At 49.2% G+C, this 20,052-nt stretch overlaps 1 protein-coding gene across 1 annotated transcript in view; it reads right to left on the bottom strand.

Annotated features, from left to right (window-relative positions):
- The window catches only part of NKD1 (naked cuticle homolog 1 (Drosophila)), an 85,058-nt gene that overhangs the window by 63,710 nt on the left and 1,296 nt on the right, over positions 1-20,052 (bottom strand). Inside the window, exons 2-3 of the mRNA XM_008578252.1 lie at positions 19,816-19,848; positions 18,997-19,130 (exon numbers count right to left, since the gene is read on the bottom strand). Of these exons, the coding sequence (XP_008576474.1) occupies positions 18,997-19,130; positions 19,816-19,848 (167 nt within the window). The remainder of the gene's footprint in view (positions 1-18,996; positions 19,131-19,815; positions 19,849-20,052) is intronic.

Here is a 20,052-nt window from a genome sequence, read left to right as displayed (position 1 = left end):
CTTCTGCCCAGTAAAAATATTTCTGTAAAACTTGGTAACTCTATCTGTGGTTCCTTTTCTGAAAGTCAAAAATCTCGGAGAGTGAAATATGGCCAGGCAGACTCTATGACAAGCTCATGAAGTCATGTCTACCTAAGACATTCCCTCTTTAATGCAGTGATTAATTTGCTGTTAACCACACTGACTTTGTGTCTTAATACACTCAAAGCAAAGCACCAGTTCACATTTCTACTAGAACAATACCCACCTCCCCAGACCTGGTGTCCAGCCAGGCAGGCAAAAGAGCCATGGCTGGTCTCGGGGGCCAGAAAGGATTCAGTGAGATCAGGGAACTCCTTCAAGTGGCACATTGCACAGGTGAGCTGTCACCTGTAGCTTGTCCTTGGCAGGGAGGAGTGCAGCTTACAAAACAAGTGAGAGGTGTCATAAGATCAGAGCGTAAAGGCTCTCACAACCAAACCAAACTAACTCCAAAATACCTAGATAAGACACTGACACCTCCCTAGGCCTTGGTTTTCCCATTTGTGAATAGAGAAGAACCATCCCAGGAAACCTCAAGCAAACAATGTGATGTCCTCTCTGAACCTCCACATGCATCAAACAGGAATGGAGCCCCATTCAGGTGTTGTTTTAGGTCCAAAAGAGACGGAGTGCATTTACTGGGAATCTTCCAGAATAGATCAGCAGCGCCAGAAGCCTTACAAGGCTACCAAGTATGTTTACTGAGTGTTTACTGTGTGCTGAGCCTTAAATGTCTATGTGTATTTCATTTAATCCTTGAAACAACTCCAAGAGGGTATTCTGTTTCTCATGTTACAGGTGAGGAAACTAAGGCCCAACGTTAACACAGTTCAGTATAAAGCCAGGTCTGAAGTCTAAGTCCAAAGCTCTATGCCCCCTTGAATTGGGAGAAGACCCACATAGGACAGAGAAAAGTTAAATAATGTAATGAAGCTTAAAAAAAAAAAGAAGCTATACAAACTAAGGCATGGGTTCTTAATCTAGTGGCTATGGATGTCCTAGAAGGGAGTTAAGAATGTAAAAGCCTTTATCTGACGAGACAGACACCATCAGATTCAGTGCGTTCCCAAAAGGGTCTTGTTACTGACCCCTGAGGGTTAAGAATCATCAACCTATTAATCATCATGGAGAAGTTAAGAGCTTGAAAGGAAGGCTGTGACCCACGTAGGCTGCATGGAGGAGGTGGCAAACTGCCCAGGCTCTTCCAAGATCCAGTGGCAAGGATTGGTTCTCCCCAAAAGTCAGCTAATTTGCCTCTCTGCCTGGCTGCCCTGTCCCCACCCACCCTCACGGCTGCTGGCTGGAGTCTTGCTCAGTGACTGGGCCATGCACAGCTGTTGGTTCCATCCACCCAGTGCGCATTCTGCAGCCCTCTCCTCACAAGGTGGTTTCTCTTTAGTGAGGTTGGCACCTGATCCAAAACTGTCCGAGGCACAAGAATTGGCTCTGGGATGGACATGTGACCTAAGTCAAAACAATGGGAGCCCAGCCTGGGCTTTTGCTAGAACTTTCTCCAGCAGGTAAAGATGGAAGTCTGGACTGTTAGAAGCCAAATTGCCACTACCTGGGGGCGAGTCTGCCTGAGGATGAAACCGATCCAAGAGAAACCAGAGCTGGAGACTGTGATGGCTGTTCTGGGGCATAGAGTGAGCTCTAGGATCCAGCTGTACCTGAAGTCAACTTCTTAGCTACACAAGCCAATTATATAAAACAGTTGAAGTGGGCTTGAAACCCAAGGGGTCCTGACTAAGTGACACAGGAAAAGGTCACACTCGCTTAACACCAAACTCCCCCTGAAGCTGCTTCCCTCCTGGATTTTGAAGACACCAGTCAGGTGGCGAAACTCTGCCTTTGCCAGAAAAAGTAGTAGAGCCACACCTGGAGATCACATCAGGATGTGCAGTGTGTGTGTGTGTTGGGGGCACCAGGGGAGTAGAGAGGGGACATAAAAGCACAATTACAGAAATGCGCACTGCAGTCTAAGCCAACTACAGAACAAAGCCCATAAATGATCTAAATGCCCAAAGATAGGGGATCAGAGTAATACATTGTGGTCCATTCTTCTAATGGAAGGCTCCATAGCCATGAAAAATGATAAGATTATATGCACCGATATGAAATGATTTCCAAGATACACTGGCAGTTTTAAAAAGCAAGATGTATAATGTACATCTTAAGCTAAAAGAAAATGTTTAATGTCTACCTCACTTTTTTATGGTTTCCCACCTTAAAATAATTTTTCAATTAACCTACAAACACCAATTCTTCCCAGTCTTGTCAGCCAAGAGGGCTCCTGTGCAGAGATGCGAGTACACACACACAGAGCACACTAGAAGCACCTCAAGGAACCCATAACAGCAGACACCTCTGAAGAGGAGGTGGAGGGGGGAAGGAGGCTTCCTGTGGACTGCATACCCTTAGTGCTGTTTTGGATTTTCATTTTCTTTATTTTTTGCCAGGTGCATGACTTAATTTACCAAAAGGAAAAAGGTAAGAACCCTTTCTTCCTTTTTTTTTTTTTATTAAAAAGATGACCAGTAAGGGGATCTTAACCCTTGACTTGGTGTTATCAGCACCACGCTCTCCCAAGTGAGCCATGGGCCAGCCCTAAGGACCCTTTCTGAAGGGCAGGGGAGAAGCAAGCAGAGGCTCTCTTCAAAGGCACAGAGCAGCATGGCCAGTCAGCCGTGTGAAAAGAGGTGGGGATTTGAAGGGTCAGGACCTGAATCCCCAACCTCTCTGCAGCTGTGTGCCCTCTGGCAAAACTGCAAGGCCCCTCTGAGCCCCATTCACCTGGCAAATGTTCTTTGAGCATCTGCCTTGTGCCTTGCAGTACAAAAGGCCCTGGGGATACAATGGTGAGCCACACAGAACATACCCCATGGACTGTGCAATCTGGACTCAGTTTCTCCATAGGAATAATACTTATCCTGGCCAGGTTTCTGCAAATATTAAATGCCTGACAAATCACTGTGAGGAAAGCTTTGCAAAGCATGAAGTCCTGGATAAATACCGGCTGGAGAAAAGCTGACCCCACTCAGGGCTGCTGCCTCCAGCCCCAGACCAGAGCCATGGGGACAAGTCCTCACCCAAGAACCCCAGACGCAGTTGCCAAGTAGGACTTCCAGGGTTAAGAAGCTAGGAAGGCCCAATCTGTGACATCACGAGAAAGTGCTCCAATCTACCATCTAGAATCTACCATTCCCAGCCATGACCACGGAAGTGGCCAGCTGGGGCTCCCTCCCTCCAAGCTTGGGCAAAGCCATGCCTCTGAAGAGCAGGCTCTGGGTAGGTCTTAGGAGGGTTGAACCAGTGCATCTCAGCAGGGAGAGCTTACCTTCCACCACCACCTGCTGCGAATAACTCTTTCAACCCCCCTTGGGAGGGGGTTTAGCCTGACCCACTGCAGCACTGGAACCCTACCGCCCCAGAACTGTGCTGTCCAATGCAGCAGCCACAGCCTTATGTGGCTATTAACATTTACATTTAAATCCACTCAAATAAAATAAATCTTCAAATTCAGTTCCTCGGTTGCAATAGCCACATTCCAAATACTCAGGGTACTATAGATTCCTGTAGTAGACAGTGTAGACATCATCGGAACATTCTGTTGGCCGGCACAGTCTGGAGGCCCTGTTAACTTCTTCCTTCCAGTTCTTTTTTTTTTTTAAAGATGACCAGTAAGGGGATCTTAACCCTTGGCTTGGTGTTGTCAGCACCACGCTCACCCAGTGAGCAAACCGGCCATCCCTATATGGGATCCGAACCTGTGGCCTTGGTGTTATCAGCACCACACCCTCCCGAGTGAGGCCGGCCCTCCTTCCTTCCAGTTCTAAAAGGACATGGCTGGCAGCCCTTTACAGTGAGGGCAGGTATGAATAACTGCAAGTAAAGATCTAAATCCACTTGTAAGTTTAAGTAGCCACGGCCATGGGGAGTGGGAAGAGGGAGACACATGCTGAGAGCCTATCCTGAGTCAGGAATCATGCTGGCTTCTCTGTAGGGCCACCCATCCGATCCTTACTATTCTACAAATTGGGAGCCCTTCCTCCACAGCCCTTCCCTACCCATGCACCTTTCTATCACCTTTCCTTCAGGGCCCAGTTAGCACAGTTGTTGCCCAGTACAGAGAGGTTCTAACTCAGAAGTGGGGGCACCCAAAAACTCTGCATTTTAAACAGCACCCATGAGGTTCAGAAATACGCAGTCCTTGGGCCACAGCCTGGGTCCTTCCCACCCCTCCAGCCCACTTCAGCTCGTCTTCTCTCTCCACGCCTTCCAATAAAGCTTCTCCATAGAGTTGCCTACACTTGCTATTTCTTCACCTCTCACTCGCTTTTAAAATGTATTGGCTTATTGAAATTATTTTTTATTTTTCAGATGATTTATTTATCAGGCTGGGGAAATTAGGCACCTCCATTTCCTAAGAATTACCATCATCATCAATATCCACATGAAAATAGCAAAAATGTTGGGGCAACAGAGGCATAGTAAACACAGATCAGTCTTTCTCTCTAGGAACTAAGGTCCTAACATGACAAAAAAGAAATTGAAAGACTCCAAATCCAGTTAAATAAAAATTTAAATTACAAACAACAAAAAAAGCACAAAGCAAAAAACACAAACTAGAATAAAACTCTTCAAGATCAATCCCAATATACCATTGCCGGTCCCGGTCCGGTGCGGGCGCGACACTGAGGGTTGCGATCCGTTGCCGGGCACGAAAAAAAGACAAAAAGGAAAAAAAAAAAAAAAGTCAAACAATATAGAAATATGTAATATGAAAAGTGAAACTCTCCACTCCTCAAGGAAACTGTCTTTGGCAGTGTATCCTTCCAGATCTTTATGCACCTGCAAATACAGTCAGACATAGCCTGACTATTCTTTTACAGACTGCAAGAAACAGGACCACAGTCCACTTATGTTTTGCACTTGGTTTGCTCATTCAGCAGCATTGCCTGCTCTGTCCTGCCAGCACACCAGGCTCTAACTCACCCTGCTTTCACCAGTTACAGAAAGATGCATAAAGTGGCTATGCCATTGTTTACTAAGCTAATGATAGATACTTGAGATGCCACAAATGTTTCATTCTTCCAAATAATGCAGCCATGAGCGTTCTTGAAAGTGTTTCTCAGTCCCTTCATGACCCACTCTAGTCTCACCTCTGCTGCCCCTTCACCAAGACAGCTACAAAACCCAACTATGACCACTAAAAGCCCAAATCCAATATATACCTTCCAATATACCTTCCAGTCCTTTTTTTCTTTTTTCACCCCATCTCTCAGCAGCTTTCTTTCCAGGAAACCACATACTCTCTAGTAAGCTACACTGATGGCCCCCAATGAATCCCACTTCTATGCCCCTGTGTGGTCCTTTCCCCCAAATCTGGGCTGGACCTGTGACTTGCTTTAGCAGAAGGAATGTGGTGTTGACAATTCCAGGCCTAAACTTTAATAAGGCCTGGCAGTTTCCACTTTTGCACCCTCAGAGAAGCCAGCCACCACGTAAATGTGAATACCTGGAGATTGGCATAATAGGAGGAAGCCCAAGCTAACCATGGGGTAAGGCCACCTGGAAGAGAACTGAGGCCTCAGACATATCACTCAAGTGAAGCAGTCAGACCCCTGCTCCTTGAGCTGCCCTAACTATGCCACACAGAGCCATAGACAAGTCGCCCTTGCCAACCTCTGCCCAAATTTCATAATCTTAAGCAAATCACAAAATGATTAAGTTCCTAAGTTTTGGACTTTTTTTCATAGCAATAGAAAACAAGCACCCTCTTTTTCTTCAATACATTTCTGAGAGGAGGAAGCCAAGGCCAGGAGAGGTCACAACAGATACCCAACAGCTAAGCTGTGGCCACGCCCAGGCTCAGTATTCCCAGCCCAGTGCTCTGTCCAGTCCCCAAACACTCAGCCATGTCTTCCTCCCAGGGTGTAGCTGCTGCTGTTCAGGTTCAGATGTTGGCTTATCAGGTGAGAGGCCCTCATTCTCTTCATCCCCTAAGCAAAGGGAGTGGGTCAGCAAGAAAGTACCCAGGCAGTCCCAGGAGCATCTGCCCTGGCCAAAACATCAACAAACCAAAAGACCTGAAGCCAAGAATGAAAACTGAGGCACAGAGAGGTTAAGGAACTTGCCCAAGGTCATATGGCTAGTGGGAAATAGAGCTAGGGCTTGAAACCAGACATTCAGGCTCAGAACCTGCACCAGTGACCAAACACCAGTGTTTTTCTAACACCTTGATCGTGACCTATATTAAGAATTAAATTTTATAACGGGCCTCTGTACATATGGATTTGGGCATAGATATTTGTGTGTGTATGTATATATACATTTTAAGTAAAACAAAGTTACATAAAACAATATTTACTCTTACTATACGTGATGTTTTCTCATATCTTTATTCTGTTCTATTTCATTTTTTTAAATGCTGGTCACTAAAGTGATTTCATGAGCCATAAATGGGGTTGTAACACACAGTTAAAAAACAAAAACAAAAACAGAAAAACACCTATACTGATTTAAGATGGCTCTAAAATCAGACTGACCTATATCTGAATCCTGCTGGAGCAAGATTCCACTTCCAAGTCAAGTGACCTGGGGCAAGGTGTAGAGTTCCTTAAGGCCTCAGTTACCCTATGGGTAGAGTAGAGAGAATAACCCCTACCTCCTAATGGTGCTGTGAGAATGGAACAGCAAGGACAGCCATGGCCCAGGACCTGGCATCAGCAAATCTGCAATCAACAGTAGCTCTATTGTCAGCCTTGGCTCAGCAGGGGGCTGTCTGTGCACACAGTGGGCAGTCAACAGACACACTAAGCCTGCAGCCAGAGAGCACTGAGAAAAGATACATGTGCCCAGGACTGACGGAGGCAGTAGGTGTTTTCGGACTTTCCAGGACAAGGGAGCGAGAAGAGAAAGCCCCTAGGACCCATTGAAAGGGCAACTTTGTTCCTGGCTTATATTGAAATCCTCTTTCTGCCTTTGAAAGGGGAAAGAAGGATAAAACAATGATGTCAAGGTCAAACACTGCCCTGTAACAAGGCTCCCTCCAGAAGCCAGGCATACAGTGGGCACTGGCACCCCAACCAGCACCCCCAAATCCAGTCCATGGAGCCACCCCAAGCCAAGGCCTTTGAGCAAGGGGCCCCAGCCCACGAGCCTTCTGAAGCTAGAAAAACATCCTCAGGCCTGGCCCATTTGGGAAGCTGTGGCCTGAGGGTAGATGGCCCATGGCACTAACAGGGGCCCTTTATGCTCTGTCTCTACCCTCCCCAGGGCCCCAGCTCCATACTCAAGGCCAGGGGGCTTGGCCAGCACACAGCAGGGAGCCAATCAGCTCCAGAATGACACTGTTTCTTGTGACTGAGAGGTTCTTCCCCTCCCTCCTGCCACCTGTTCAGAAAGGAGAGGAGCTAGAGTCAATGGACATCAGTAAAACTTCAGGACATCAATAAAACTTCACGGAGGAAGATCTGCAGTGTGTAGACCAGGCCTCACAAAGGGTTGCAACATACAGCAGCACCACACACCCCCAACAGGAACAGGCCCTCTGCCGGACCACATATTTCTGCCCTAACACCTCAGGGACTAGAGTCTCATCCTAGGTCAGACACTCAGAAGCAGACTGAAGACAGACTTCTCCCACGCACACATCATGCATGCCTCCAAGCCTTTGTACTTCTCAGGCCCTCTGCCCAGAAGGCTTCTACCAAACCTTTCATCACCTAGCTAGCTGCTATTCTTTGGGTCTCAGCAACTTAAATGTCACTCCCCATCTAAAGGAGAATCCCCCCTTATTCTCCTTCACCTCACCCCACTCTCTTCCTCACCACACTTAGCACAAGGACAGCTCACTTTACACATATCTAGGTGGTCATCAGCAAACACTAGAAAGCTGCAAGAGGAAGGATGACATCTGCTTTATTCTCCAATTTGCTGCAACAAACTCATTTCACTCTTAGAACAACTCCGTGAGGTAGGAACTATTGCTCTACCCATTCCACAGATGTGAAAACTGAGGATCAGAAATAAACCATCATGCGGCCCAAGTCCACAATGCTGTGGAGAGGTGCACCTGGGATTTAGACCCAGGAAGCCTGATTCTGCAAGCTCTAACCACACCTCTGGCACCTTCTATGTGCACATGCTGGTCTTCAGTATAAAGCAGCCCAAACCATATCTTTATTGTACTCACTCCACCTGCCCTCCCACACTTTTCTCCCACTAAACTGAAATACACTGTCCACAACTTCTCAGCACTGAGCCTTTGGTTGGGCTGCACCATCTGCCTCAGATGCAACCCGAATCCGGCTCTCCTTGATTGGGCTCGTGACTCTGACTTGCTGAGCCTGTCTCCCCATCTATATGAGAGGGGAATAATACATATGCTAGCTGCAAAGATTCAACAAGAGAATGCATGTAAAGCATTAGGCATGGTTCTTAGTACATATGATACTCAGAATGTGTATGTATTATTATTACTAACATACTGATGCTCTACCACCGTCGCCATCAAAATCTTGGAGGTCTAAATCAGCAATCACAAACCAGAGTACTACAAGCCAAATCAAGCTGTCTGGGTCAACCAAAGAAAGTGTTTTCTAAAAATTTTAATTAGTTGACAATAATTTTTTTTTTTTTCCGGGTCAACCAAAGAAAGTGTTTTCTAAAAATTTTAATTAGTTGACAATAATTTTTTTTTTTTCCTTTTTGTCTTTTTCCATGTCCGGCAAGGGATCGCAACCCTCAGTGTCACCCCCGTACCGGACTAGGACCGGCAACGGGATCGCAACCCTCGGTGTTGCTCCCGCGCCTCACTCAGCCAGTGAGCGGGAACCGGTCTGTATGTGGGATCCGAACCCTCGGGCGGGAGCGCCACCGCGCTTCCCAAGCGGCGCACTATAGCAGTGCGCCACCGGGCCGGCCCCCTAGTTGACAATAATTTTTTAATGGGAAAGGTTTCACACAAAAATCCAGATGGCTGGATTCTCTTAACAACCAGACAATGTGGCAACGCCAGAGCCATATTCCCATTTGGCAACAGTTGGCTGGGCTGAATAGCACTGTCCCAGAGCACCCCAGTCCTCACCCCTCCCAGATGTCTCCCACCCAGCCTGCAGCATTCATTAATATGAACTCTCTGACTCCTGATCTCAGTTTTACAATCTTTCAAAGCCTTACTCACATGCCACCTCCTTCAAAAAGTCCTCCCTAAATCTCCAGAGCCCTGTGCCTCTCTCACAGTTTTACAACCTTAATAGCTGAATTGTACTGAGCGCTTACTACATATTGGGCAGTTATAACCATTTTACAATTTGAGTCCTCACAACCACCCTAGGAAGCTGGTGCTATTATCCTCCCTGATTTACAGATAAGGAAACTGAGGCTCAGAGTTGATTATTCTATTGTCATCTCCACCTCCATCCATTCCCCACCCTTCTCTGTGCTGCTCTGTGCCCCAGCATGCTGATCTCTATGGACTGATTCACTAGCGCTTCCTTGCCCACTGGTTCTAGATTCAGCCAACAGGAGGCTTTGGCAAGATACTGGAAGATGGAAAAAAAGGGAGAGGTTAGGGTATTTCTCCCTACCCACTCACTACTATAGCACCATGTCTCTAACTACAGTTAATCCTCCACTCATCAGCTGCAGCTCCTACAAGGATTCAATAAAAGTATTTCCTTCCCTGGCCCTTTCTTCCCTAGGAGCAGTAACAGCTTCCCACTGTTGCTAGTCCCTGAGTGCCTCCACACCCCGTGAGGGTTCCCTCCACCCTGTTCATACGTCTGGAAGTTCTGGAAGTCTTTTCCTCTAAACTATCTAGGGTGGATCTCTTTCCCGCCAGACCCCCTGGCTAACATAGGGGTTCAGCACTCTGCCGAAGGTCCCACAGTTAGACAATGGTGTATTCAGGATTTGAACCCAGAACACAGTGCTCCAGAATCCCTGATCTTTAACTTAACACCCTATTCTTTTTCTCTGGGTCCCTTGCCTTCCTGTAGCCTCCTCAAGGGTCCCCTGGATGACCCCCTAAGAACCAAGCGCTGTGCCTGGCCCAACACAGACATTCCAGAATTTTTCACTGAGCCCACAGAATACAGTCACTTAATTCCTCTTTATCCTCCAAAGTATTTTTACAACCGAGAGCCCCTCCCCACATTCCTCCTCCCCCAACACAACAGATCACAGGGCTCGCCTTTGCCCTGCTAGCCCCTCACACAAGGCCCGCCACTTGTCTCCCTTCTGGACAAAGATCCAGGCCATGACCCCTCTTCAGCCAACTGAACCTTAATCAGCATCTCAAACAAACTGCCCTCTTCACCAGGCTCTCCCCCATGCCACTGGTCCACCTACCAAACACTCATACTCCCATTACATCCTCCTCTCACCCCTCCTCCCATTCACTTTTGGGTCTCAGCTTAAGCCAAATTTCCTCCAAGACTACCTCTGACCCTAGACCAGTTGGCACTCCCTGCTCCAAACCCTCAGAGCCCCTAGAATGTCCCCTAACATTCCCTTAACATTGTCTTCATTGCTTAGTATCTATCTTCCCAAACTATAAGCCAATCTAACAAATATCCATGCCAAGAAAGTAAAGTAAAATAAAATATGAGCACACCAAATTCAGCCACATTTTAAAAGAGTAATCTGTCGTGACAAAGAAGGATTTTGTTCAGGAGTACAAAGAAGGTTGAACACTAGGAAATCTAGCAGTGTAAATCAAGCATACAAATTGCACATCATGTTAGCAAAGAACGGCCCATTCCATCAACACCCCAACAGCATTTGATAAAATTCTATAATTATTCCTGATTTTACAAATCTTAGCAATCCAGAAGTTGAAGAAAGCTTTCTTAATTAGAAAAACAACAAACCTCATATTTAATGGTTATTAAACAGAGATAGGATATTCCAACCAAAGCAATAAGAGAAGAAAAAATAGATAAAAGGCAATGATGAGAACTTAGTTCCACTAACTCTAAGTTCTGTGAAGCAAAAACAACATCTATTTCTCATAATTTCCACAACATCCTAAGCACAGTGCTTGGGATAGAGAAGACAAATATTTGTGAAATGAATAACCACCCAGATGAGGTCTGGTCCCTATTATATGTTCTCAAAGCACCCAGGACTTTTTTAAAGCACATATCACAATTGCAATTGTACAATTTGTTTTTAAAAATATTTATCTTTTCCTACTAGATTGTAAGTTTCATGAAAACAGGACTTGCTCTATTTACAGAGCAAATGTATACCTGGCCTAAAGTAGGTACTCAATACTTATTGCAGATGCATGAATGACTTGAACAGAACACATCCAATAGATAGCTGCTAAGTTATAATGATTGTATACTACTTCTTAGCTGGAGAATCCAAGGTCCAGAGCTGATGCCACGCCACTGTGAAGTCCACTAGGTACCTTGAGGTCCCCTGAAAGGCATCAGCCACACACAAGGCCACACACATGCCAGAGAGCATGGGTCTCAGCGAGTAAGGAAAGTGAAGCCCAAACCAATTTCTCAGAGCCCTCTAAATAAACACAAACCCAGGGCCCAGCCCGGAGGGCAGAGTCATGCTGGTGAGAGCTTGTGTGTGCTGCCATTCTAAAGCTAAGGATGACTTCAGTGGGGAACCTGAGGCTTTCCTGCCCAAGCCCCATGACTGGTGCCCACATGGATAAACAGTCCCCTCTGCTTTCCCAGGAAGCTATCAAAGAATTACTTATGTCTCTGGAAGTGCTTGTTTAGAAAAGGTCCTCCACCCCACCTGGATTGGCAGGAGCGGAGCTATTACCAGGCTGCCCTTTGGGGAGTGATCAGTCTTTCCCTCTGGCCTCTGAAGGAGCTCGGCCGTGCTTCATGCGGAGAATCTGAGGCCATAAAGAAGCAGGCAGCTTCCCAGGATAAACGGAGCCGGTGACATCAAAGCCCTCCTTCCAGATTAAACAACTGAGGCCTTCAGCTCTCTCTGGCATTTCTTCCAGGATATTCTGGGCTCCTGCCTCAGTTCTCCTTCAGATGGAATGGCAGATATTTTGTTTGTGAGAGTCTGAATTTTTCCCTTCCTCAGGGAGAGGGGGAGAGGGGGAGAGGCAGAGTAAGGGGAAGAGAAAGAATATCTGTGAGAGACAAGAGCTGCAAAAAGAACATGTATGAGTGAGCAAGAGAGACAGAAGTCAGGGAGGCAGCCGGAAGTGCCTGCTTTGGAATCTAACAAGCAACGTAAAAATTCCAAAGTTTCTAAACCAAGCACACTGTGAATCCACAGCCACTGAGTGACGTTGCAGGCAGCCCCAGACCTGGAGGATTCTGGGGTACCTGACTCACCAATGCCAGGGGATCTCCTCGTGGACCAATGCACTAGCCCCCTGACCACAGGGTCACTTTGCACCCCCCTTTCTCAGACAAATCTGGTAAGCCAAGGCAAGGATACTCTTCCCTTAGACACAGGCACACTGCAGTTCTGAGACAGGATGGGTTCTCTCTGAGGGTGGCTTGTCACTGCCTCTTGTCCCCTGACCACAGGGTCACTTTGCACCCCCCTTTCTCAGACAAATCTGGTAAGCCAAGGCAAGGGTACTCTTCCCTTAGACACAGGCACACTGCAGTTCTGAGACAGGATGGGTTCTCTCTGAGGGTGGCTTGTCACTGCCTCTTGTCGCCTGGCCCTTGAGGCACCTCTCTCTGCCCTTGAGCAAATCCCACCCCTGGAGATCCCCATACCCACCACAGCTGGGCTGCTGGCCCTACAGTGGACTTCCTCCCCCAACATGACAGCAGGGGCCACCAACCCATTCAAACAGCTTGGGCAATGCCCCCAAGTCCCCGTAGATGACAATGCACATCAATCAGCTCCATGGAGCATGCTGGGGTGGCACACTGACTGCCCATCCCACTCCACCCCACACACCCATCCAGAGGGATAGGTAGCTCAAAAGTACTAAGAGCTGCCAACATGCAGTGCTTTCCAAAAGGACTGAGTACCAGGAAAGATTTCCAGTCCTCTCAGGCTGCAAAGCCACTTGGAGCCAACGAGTCCTCCTATCAGCTCTTCTCTGCACAAATGCATTCCCTCCCCCCACGCCTTCTTCCTTACTGTCTTGGGGATCTTGGTGTAAACCTGGGCAGCCTGCAGATTCCCAAGCACACCCTGACTGCTGCCTGCACAGGGCTTCTCACAAGTGTCATTGCCTATTAATGTGCCTGTGTACTTGCTGCTTCTTTGTCTCCTTTATGACACTGGAAGTCACAGGAGGACAGGGGCCACGTCTCTTTTATCCTCCACTGTATCCCTGGTGCCTGGCACAGTTAGGGAATTATTAATTAACAATTAACAATTCATTATTGATAATTAATTAATTAATTAAGCCAAGTGCCTAAAAGAAAAGGCCTGGTTCTATTCTTCCACTCCAGACAGTGAGATCTTGGAAAAGATGGAACTTGGAAGCAGGAATAGAGGGGAGAAGGTGGCTGGGGAGAGGATCTGGGAAAGGAAGAGGCAAGAACGATGACCTCACCTATCTTTCTATCTTCCTCCCTTCCTTCCTCCCTTCCTTCCTTCCTTCATTCAATATATGGTGAGTGCCTACTGTGTGCCCTGGGGATACCACGGGGAAAAAGTTTTATTCAGAAAGTGATTCTTTTGTTGTTGATAGTTCAGCCTTGGTGTTTTAAGTCCTCAAGGGGACAGTTTGGTCCCACAAACTGTGCCGGACCTTCCTGGTACAAATAAGAACACTGTCTATCCATCCATCACCCACCTTTCTCCACACTTCCAACTTGCCCACTGGGCGAAGGGAGAAAACATCCCCCCAGTTCTAGGACCATGCAGGACATGCAGTGGATGCCTCCTGGATTAGATTTTCCCTGGGTTTCCTACAGAAAATGAATGTACAGAGGGTGTTCCTGAATTCTAGGGAACAGAACACATACACAGCTTGGTTCAGAGGGATCTAGCCTCCTTCTTAAAGAAGAAAAGTTCCAAAGGGAGGACAAAATACTCCTCGAAATCTCTACCAGAGACCACATCACAAAGATGCACTATAGCACTCAGAATATGACACCCCTGCCCACCAGCCACCTATCCTGAGGGACCCAGACCTATTGAAAACCAGAAGCCACACCAGGCATTTTGCTGGGCCCAAGCTCTCCTGGTCTCTCCTTCCCATTCCCCAGGAGTAAGGAAAGCACTCAGGCTACACTATGAAGCTGGCCCTGGGTGCCTGTGGGCAGGAGACCCTCCATGGAGAACTCACAGATGCCAGAGAGCAGAGGCCCAAATGCCTTCCACCCTGAGTCCTTCACAGCCTCAAAGCAAATCATCTTTTAATTCTGAAACACTAAATATTTAATTTATGTTTTACCTCAAATGTCAAGTCCACCTCCCAGCACATAGCTTTGAAACCACGTAAGGAGGTCTAACACTTTCCATATGGTGAAGACATGGGGCCTTTTAATTGTGCCAACTGGTATCATTCAAGGGTAATTCCCCTGGAATCCGGCATTCGGGCAGCAGCTGGGCCAGCCTCCAATCTCATCACCCAGCCCCATACATCCCCTTGGGCTCCAACTGGGTCTGTACCTTCCTAATCTTCCCCAAATATCAAAATGCACTAGGTGCCCCCTAATCAAATCACCAAACCGCCTGACAGCCGCCTTTGATCCAGAGGCGGGCTTGCCTACACCGTGGTTCTCAGCCCTATTTCTTCAGGCAGCTCTGCTATAAAAGAACAAAAGGGTCAGACCAGGGGGGTGGCAGGGAGATAGCTTTAAATCTAGTTGTACACATTCATACATGCACACAGGTACATGCCATGTGAGCATGCACAGAGACATGCAGGGTCAGCTTCTCCAAGTGTTTTCCTACCTGATACCTGAGTCCATTATGCTCAATTCAGTCAATCTATTAAGATTTTGTATTCGGGGCCGGCCCGGTGGCGCACTGCGCTAGTGCGCCGCTTGGGAAGCGCGGCAGCGCTCCCGCTGAGGGTTCGGATCCCACATACAGACCGGTTCCCGCTCACTGGCTGAGCGAGGCACGGGGGCAACACCGAGGGTTGCGATCCCGTTGCCGGTCCCGGTCCGGTACGGGGGCGACACTGAGGGCTGCGATCCGTTGCCGGACACGGAAAAAAGACAAAAAAAAAAAAAAAGATTTCGTATTCACCCACTGTATTTTCCATACTCAATATGTTCAATTTGGTTTTCTTTCTTTTTTTTTAAGATGACCGGTAAGGGGAGCTTAACCCTTGACCTGGTGTTCCCAGCACCCTGCTCTCCCAAGTGAGCTAATTGGCCATCCCTATATAGGGATCTGAACCCGTGGCGTTGGTGTTATCGGCACCACACTCTCCCAAGTGAGCCACGGGCCAGCCCTTCAACTGGTTTTCTTTTGTAACCGCCTGTTGCTGCTTCAATTTTCCAATATCCCCCATTATCTCTTTGAGACTGTTATGCTTATTTTACTTTCTAACTCTGTTTAGCACATTGTTCTCTGGCATATACATTGCTCAGTTTATTGTTCTTTCATCATCACTTTTCTCCTGTGTGCTCATATTCCCTTGGACTTCATTATGCCCCCATGGATAAAGCTTAGCCTGTGTCCCTCCAAGTGAGCCTGTCGTGTAAGAGCAGAGAGGGGCAGAGAGCCTCTGGTTTCATAATCTGGGCCCTACCCCTTCCTGCTTGTGGGCCCCCACCTCCATCCCTACAAATGCCTCAGCGAACCTTCTAGTACCTGTAGAGTTATCTGCCATAACCCTGCCAGGGATAAGAACACTGCTGCACCCATTTTGCAGATGAGCTAATTAAGGTATACAAAAGTAAAATGTCTTGCACAAGGTGAGACGCTATTGTGACAGAGCCTGACCTCACTTACTTCCATATTTAGGAGGGCAGGCTTAGGTTAATGCCAGTGTGGTAGTCGTCTCACACCCAAGGACCTTGCATGCAACATGGACCCACCCTGAACCTTCACCAAGCTCCTCAGACCGCGTCAGGGAGGAAGAAGCCAACTAGAGCCACTCCTGCTTCTGCCTGCCCCACAACCAGCGCATCTTGAAGTGTTCGGCAGCTGGGTGGTGCACCACCTCTCTGGGAATTAGTAAATGCAGCACCCTCCAGTCGAATGCTCAGGTACAGGGCCTCTCCACACATGACTACCTTTCTCCAAAACATGCTTCAGAAAGGGAGAAAAACTGTCCACACCACCTGCCTGTCAACTCTAGAGGGTTATGAGGAGGATTAAGGTTATATAAGCAAAGTGCTTGACACACACAGGCACTTAAATAGTAGCTATCATTGCAATAACAAGAATGCTAGTTGGATGAGCCACTAATGTGTCCCCAGCCACTTTGGTAACAGGCCAGGCGAAGGAGTGGAGACAGAAGCCATCCCCAAGATGGGCCTGGAGCTGGTTGGAGGACCTCTGCCAGCCTTTGGGACCCAGCAGACTTTGGAGCCCACACCCTCCTACATCCCGATGACATAACGGACAAACCTGCCAGCTGCCTCTCCCTTGCCAGTGGGAATCACGGAAATTAAACTAGACTGGAGGTTGCCCACTGCTGTCCTGTTCAGCATCTCGGTGTTTCCCAAACTTGGAGCATTCCATTCCCACATTCACAATTTCAACCACTTGTACTTAGTATTTTTCTTTGAATCGACTCTAAATCAGACTATCTCTTTCAACTTTGCTTCATCCTGAGCAGTAATATCCATGAAATTATGGGTTTGATGTCTTGGTTATTTTTTTCTGATTAAAAAAAAATACGTAATATGAAGGTTAAAAACATTCCTCCAGGTATCACCAGAAATGGTCTCACAGGCTCCCTACAGCACTGCCCCACCTTGAGCTCACCCTGGCTGTCCCCCAGGGTGGACTCACCATCTCTACCTCTGCAGACACAGTTGCAGGGCCATCCTAGGCCAAGGCTTGAGAGAACCCAGCCGTCCAGGTCCCAGTCACCAAGAACAACTCCCAAGGAGGCAGAAGCATCCCCCCTTTAACATCTTGATGGCTGGGGCCTACCCACCAACTACCTGACACATGTCACACCAATGGCTCTGTGCCTCGCATCTTCAAAAGTACTTTGAACAAATATTAATGACCCCTTGGCATTTCTCTGAGAGAGGGGACGAGGGAGGGAGGGGGGCAAACACCATCTCATGCCGTCCTCAGCAGCTGGGGGAAGAAACCAGGCAACAAAATTCCGTGACTTCACCAAAGCCACAGACTTAAGCTGGGGCCCCTCCCCACCCTCCCTCATTTCCCCCAATGGCAACTTTTACTGGCTTGCATTCCTCTTGCTGGGAACACTACTATTTAATTAAAAACGACAGACTTTTGTTTTCCTCTGCCTCTTTCCTCCTCCCTCCCATCCTCCCGGACTGGATGCCAAGGAGACCCACCAAAAACATGCGGGTAACATTTGTTATGGCTTTGAAGATAAAAGTCAATTGAAGTAAGCCCTTGCTGTATTTCAAGTTTCCCCTCTAGCATGGAGCAAGCTGCCTGGCAGTTTAGGAAAGAAAAAAAAGAGGGAGGGGGAACTGCAAATAAATGTCATTCTGCAGGAATACTTTGTAAAAATAAACAGGCTGAAAAAACCCCAAAACTTGATTAATGGAAATCCACTCAGTTGGCCTCTGTCTTGGGTTGCAAAGGCATTTGTTCATATGGCTAAATTGGATCATTTTCATTGGCCTTTAAATAAATAAGTAGATCAAAAACTAGAAATGGTGGGGGAAGAAGGGGAAGTTTGTAGTTCTGCTTTTAAAGGGCCACAACTGCAGTGCCCCCCACCCACCAAGTTTTGACCTTTACTAGGGGACAGCAGCTCTAATTCCAACCCAGCCAGCAGATGAAGAGAAAAGGAAGCGAAAGCCCCCAGCTAAGCAGTGGTGTGGAAGAGGAGAGGGGGCTTCCCCAGGACTCAGAGATTATTGCAGACATGCTCAGGAATCAACTTTACCCAGCGCCCAACACCAGCCCCTGCAACTCAGCTGCCAGGTCCCACCACCCAAATACACACACACACATCTGAAGACTCCGCTGGCCTCTCCCCAGCCCATGGACAAGACCAAAGAACTAACCAGACCTGAGACTCAGCCTGCTCCCCCTCTAAGTTAAAAAAAAAAAAAAAAATTAAATGTCACATCAAAAAGTTGATTCATCCTTTGATCCTCGGCTTGCGCGAGTTCCACGCAGACCGTCTGAAAGCCCCGTGCAGAGTTCCGGAGCTCACAGGACATCTGTGAACACCAGTCCTGGGCCAGGAGCTGGGGCTGGACTTACTCATTCCCCTGTCACACTTACTGCTCCTCTGGGAACAACTCCAACCCTGGGGGACCCACTGGGTAGAGGCTCAGGGGTGGGCCCAGACTACAGTGGAATGAGGCCCTTTCTCTCTTTGTGGGCCAAGCTAAGGGGTCTGCCAGGTCTCAGTGCCCCCCAAGCTCTGCCACCCAAATGGCAGCCTGCTCTGCTGGGGTTCCTGGGTAGATGGCACTGATGAATGCTGCAATTGTAACACATTCAGGGGCGGCCACAAGATCCTGAGGCCAACACATCCCTACCCTTCACCCAGACTCTGCTAATGCCTCCCCTCTCTCCCTAGCCCCACCTCCAACCCCACCTTTGAATATTGGCCACAGAAATAAGGTAGAAGTCAGAGCAGGCCCCCAAGCCCCTCCAGCAACAGACAAGCTTCCTCATCAACTGGACTGCACCACCTTCTCACGAAGAACCTCTCCCCCCAGGCAGCACTCTGCCTCTGGTGCCCACCTGCCTCTTAGATTCTTCCCCAAGGCATGCGGGCACAGGGTCATGTTGGTGGAGCAGGGGGCAGCTGAGAAGGGATTTTTAGAACTAGAAGCTGTGTCAGCAGGGTGCTAAAAGCTGGGGGGGTGGATATGGAGACCCATCCCTGGGGCTGAAAGGGGGTGAGGGGGTGGGGCAAGGTAGGGATCGTACCCGGGTGGCTCGGCCAACGGTGCCCGCCAACCGCAGCTGTCGGGGTCCTGATACGCCGCCCGGGCAACGCTGCCTCCCGATCCACTCCTCGATGCCCCTCCGAGCCCAGGCGGCGCTCACGGCGAAGCTGTCACCTGGGACAGGGACGACATAAAACCCCTGAGTCCGGCCCCAGGCCGAAAGCTACCCCAGAGCAAAGCGGAGGGAAGGAGTGGGCGCGGCAGAGGGCGGAGAGCAAAGGCACCGGGGGGCCGGGTAGGGGTTCGAGAGCTGGGGCAGAATCTGAGAGAGGGACGTAGGTAATCAGGAGAAGGGGCTTCAGCGAAGCCCCAAAAACAAGGATCCAGAAGGGGCAAGAGGGGTGAGCAGAACCCCGGGAGGAGGAGTTCGAGGATCAGACGAGGGAGCGCCAGAGGCCAGGACTGCGGAGGAGAGGGTTGAGGGTCAGGAGGGGGGTGCAGTGGGCACAGGAGCCAAGATCTCGGGAGAGGGGGCTGGGGGCCAGAAAGAGGAGGGCAGGATCTTGGGGGAAGGCACTGGGGCGTCTGAAGAGGGGGCGCAGTGAGCTCGGAGGCCAGGGACGCGGGAGGGGGAAGGGTGGAGGGTCAGCGGAGGGAGCGCAGGACCCCGAGGCGGGGGGAGGAGACACAGGGGAGGGGGGCACGAAGGCTGCTCCGGGAGCGGGTTTGAGGGACTGGTGGCTGGAGTTGGAGCTTGGGGGTGGCCTTGGTAATAAGACCCGGCGGGCTGGGCCATTCGGCTGCCGTCCGCGGGACTCCCCTGATCCATCCCCGGGGTCGGTGCCCCGCGCGCCCCTACCTTCCGGGCTCTCCCTGCGCTTGCACACGGCGGCTGCAGGCACATCGCGCGCGGCGGCGGCGGCGGCGGCGGCGGCGGGAGCAGGAAAGAAAGGAGAGGGAGAGAGTTAGCAACCGCGGTGAGGAGGACGGCGGGGGCCACGGGGCCAGGGGCCGGCGCGCGGGCGGGGGCACTGACCCGGCTTGGAGTGAAGTTTCCCCATGCTGGGGGCGCGGCGGGCGGTGGCGTCCCTAAGCC

This window comes from Galeopterus variegatus, unplaced genomic scaffold, assembly GCF_000696425.1.
Source record: "Galeopterus variegatus unplaced genomic scaffold, G_variegatus-3.0.2 Scaffold1650, whole genome shotgun sequence".
Lineage (NCBI taxonomy): Eukaryota > Metazoa > Chordata > Mammalia > Dermoptera > Cynocephalidae > Galeopterus > Galeopterus variegatus.
The sequence above is the reverse complement of the archived record's forward strand: the minus strand, read 5'-3'. Positions and strand labels throughout refer to the sequence as shown.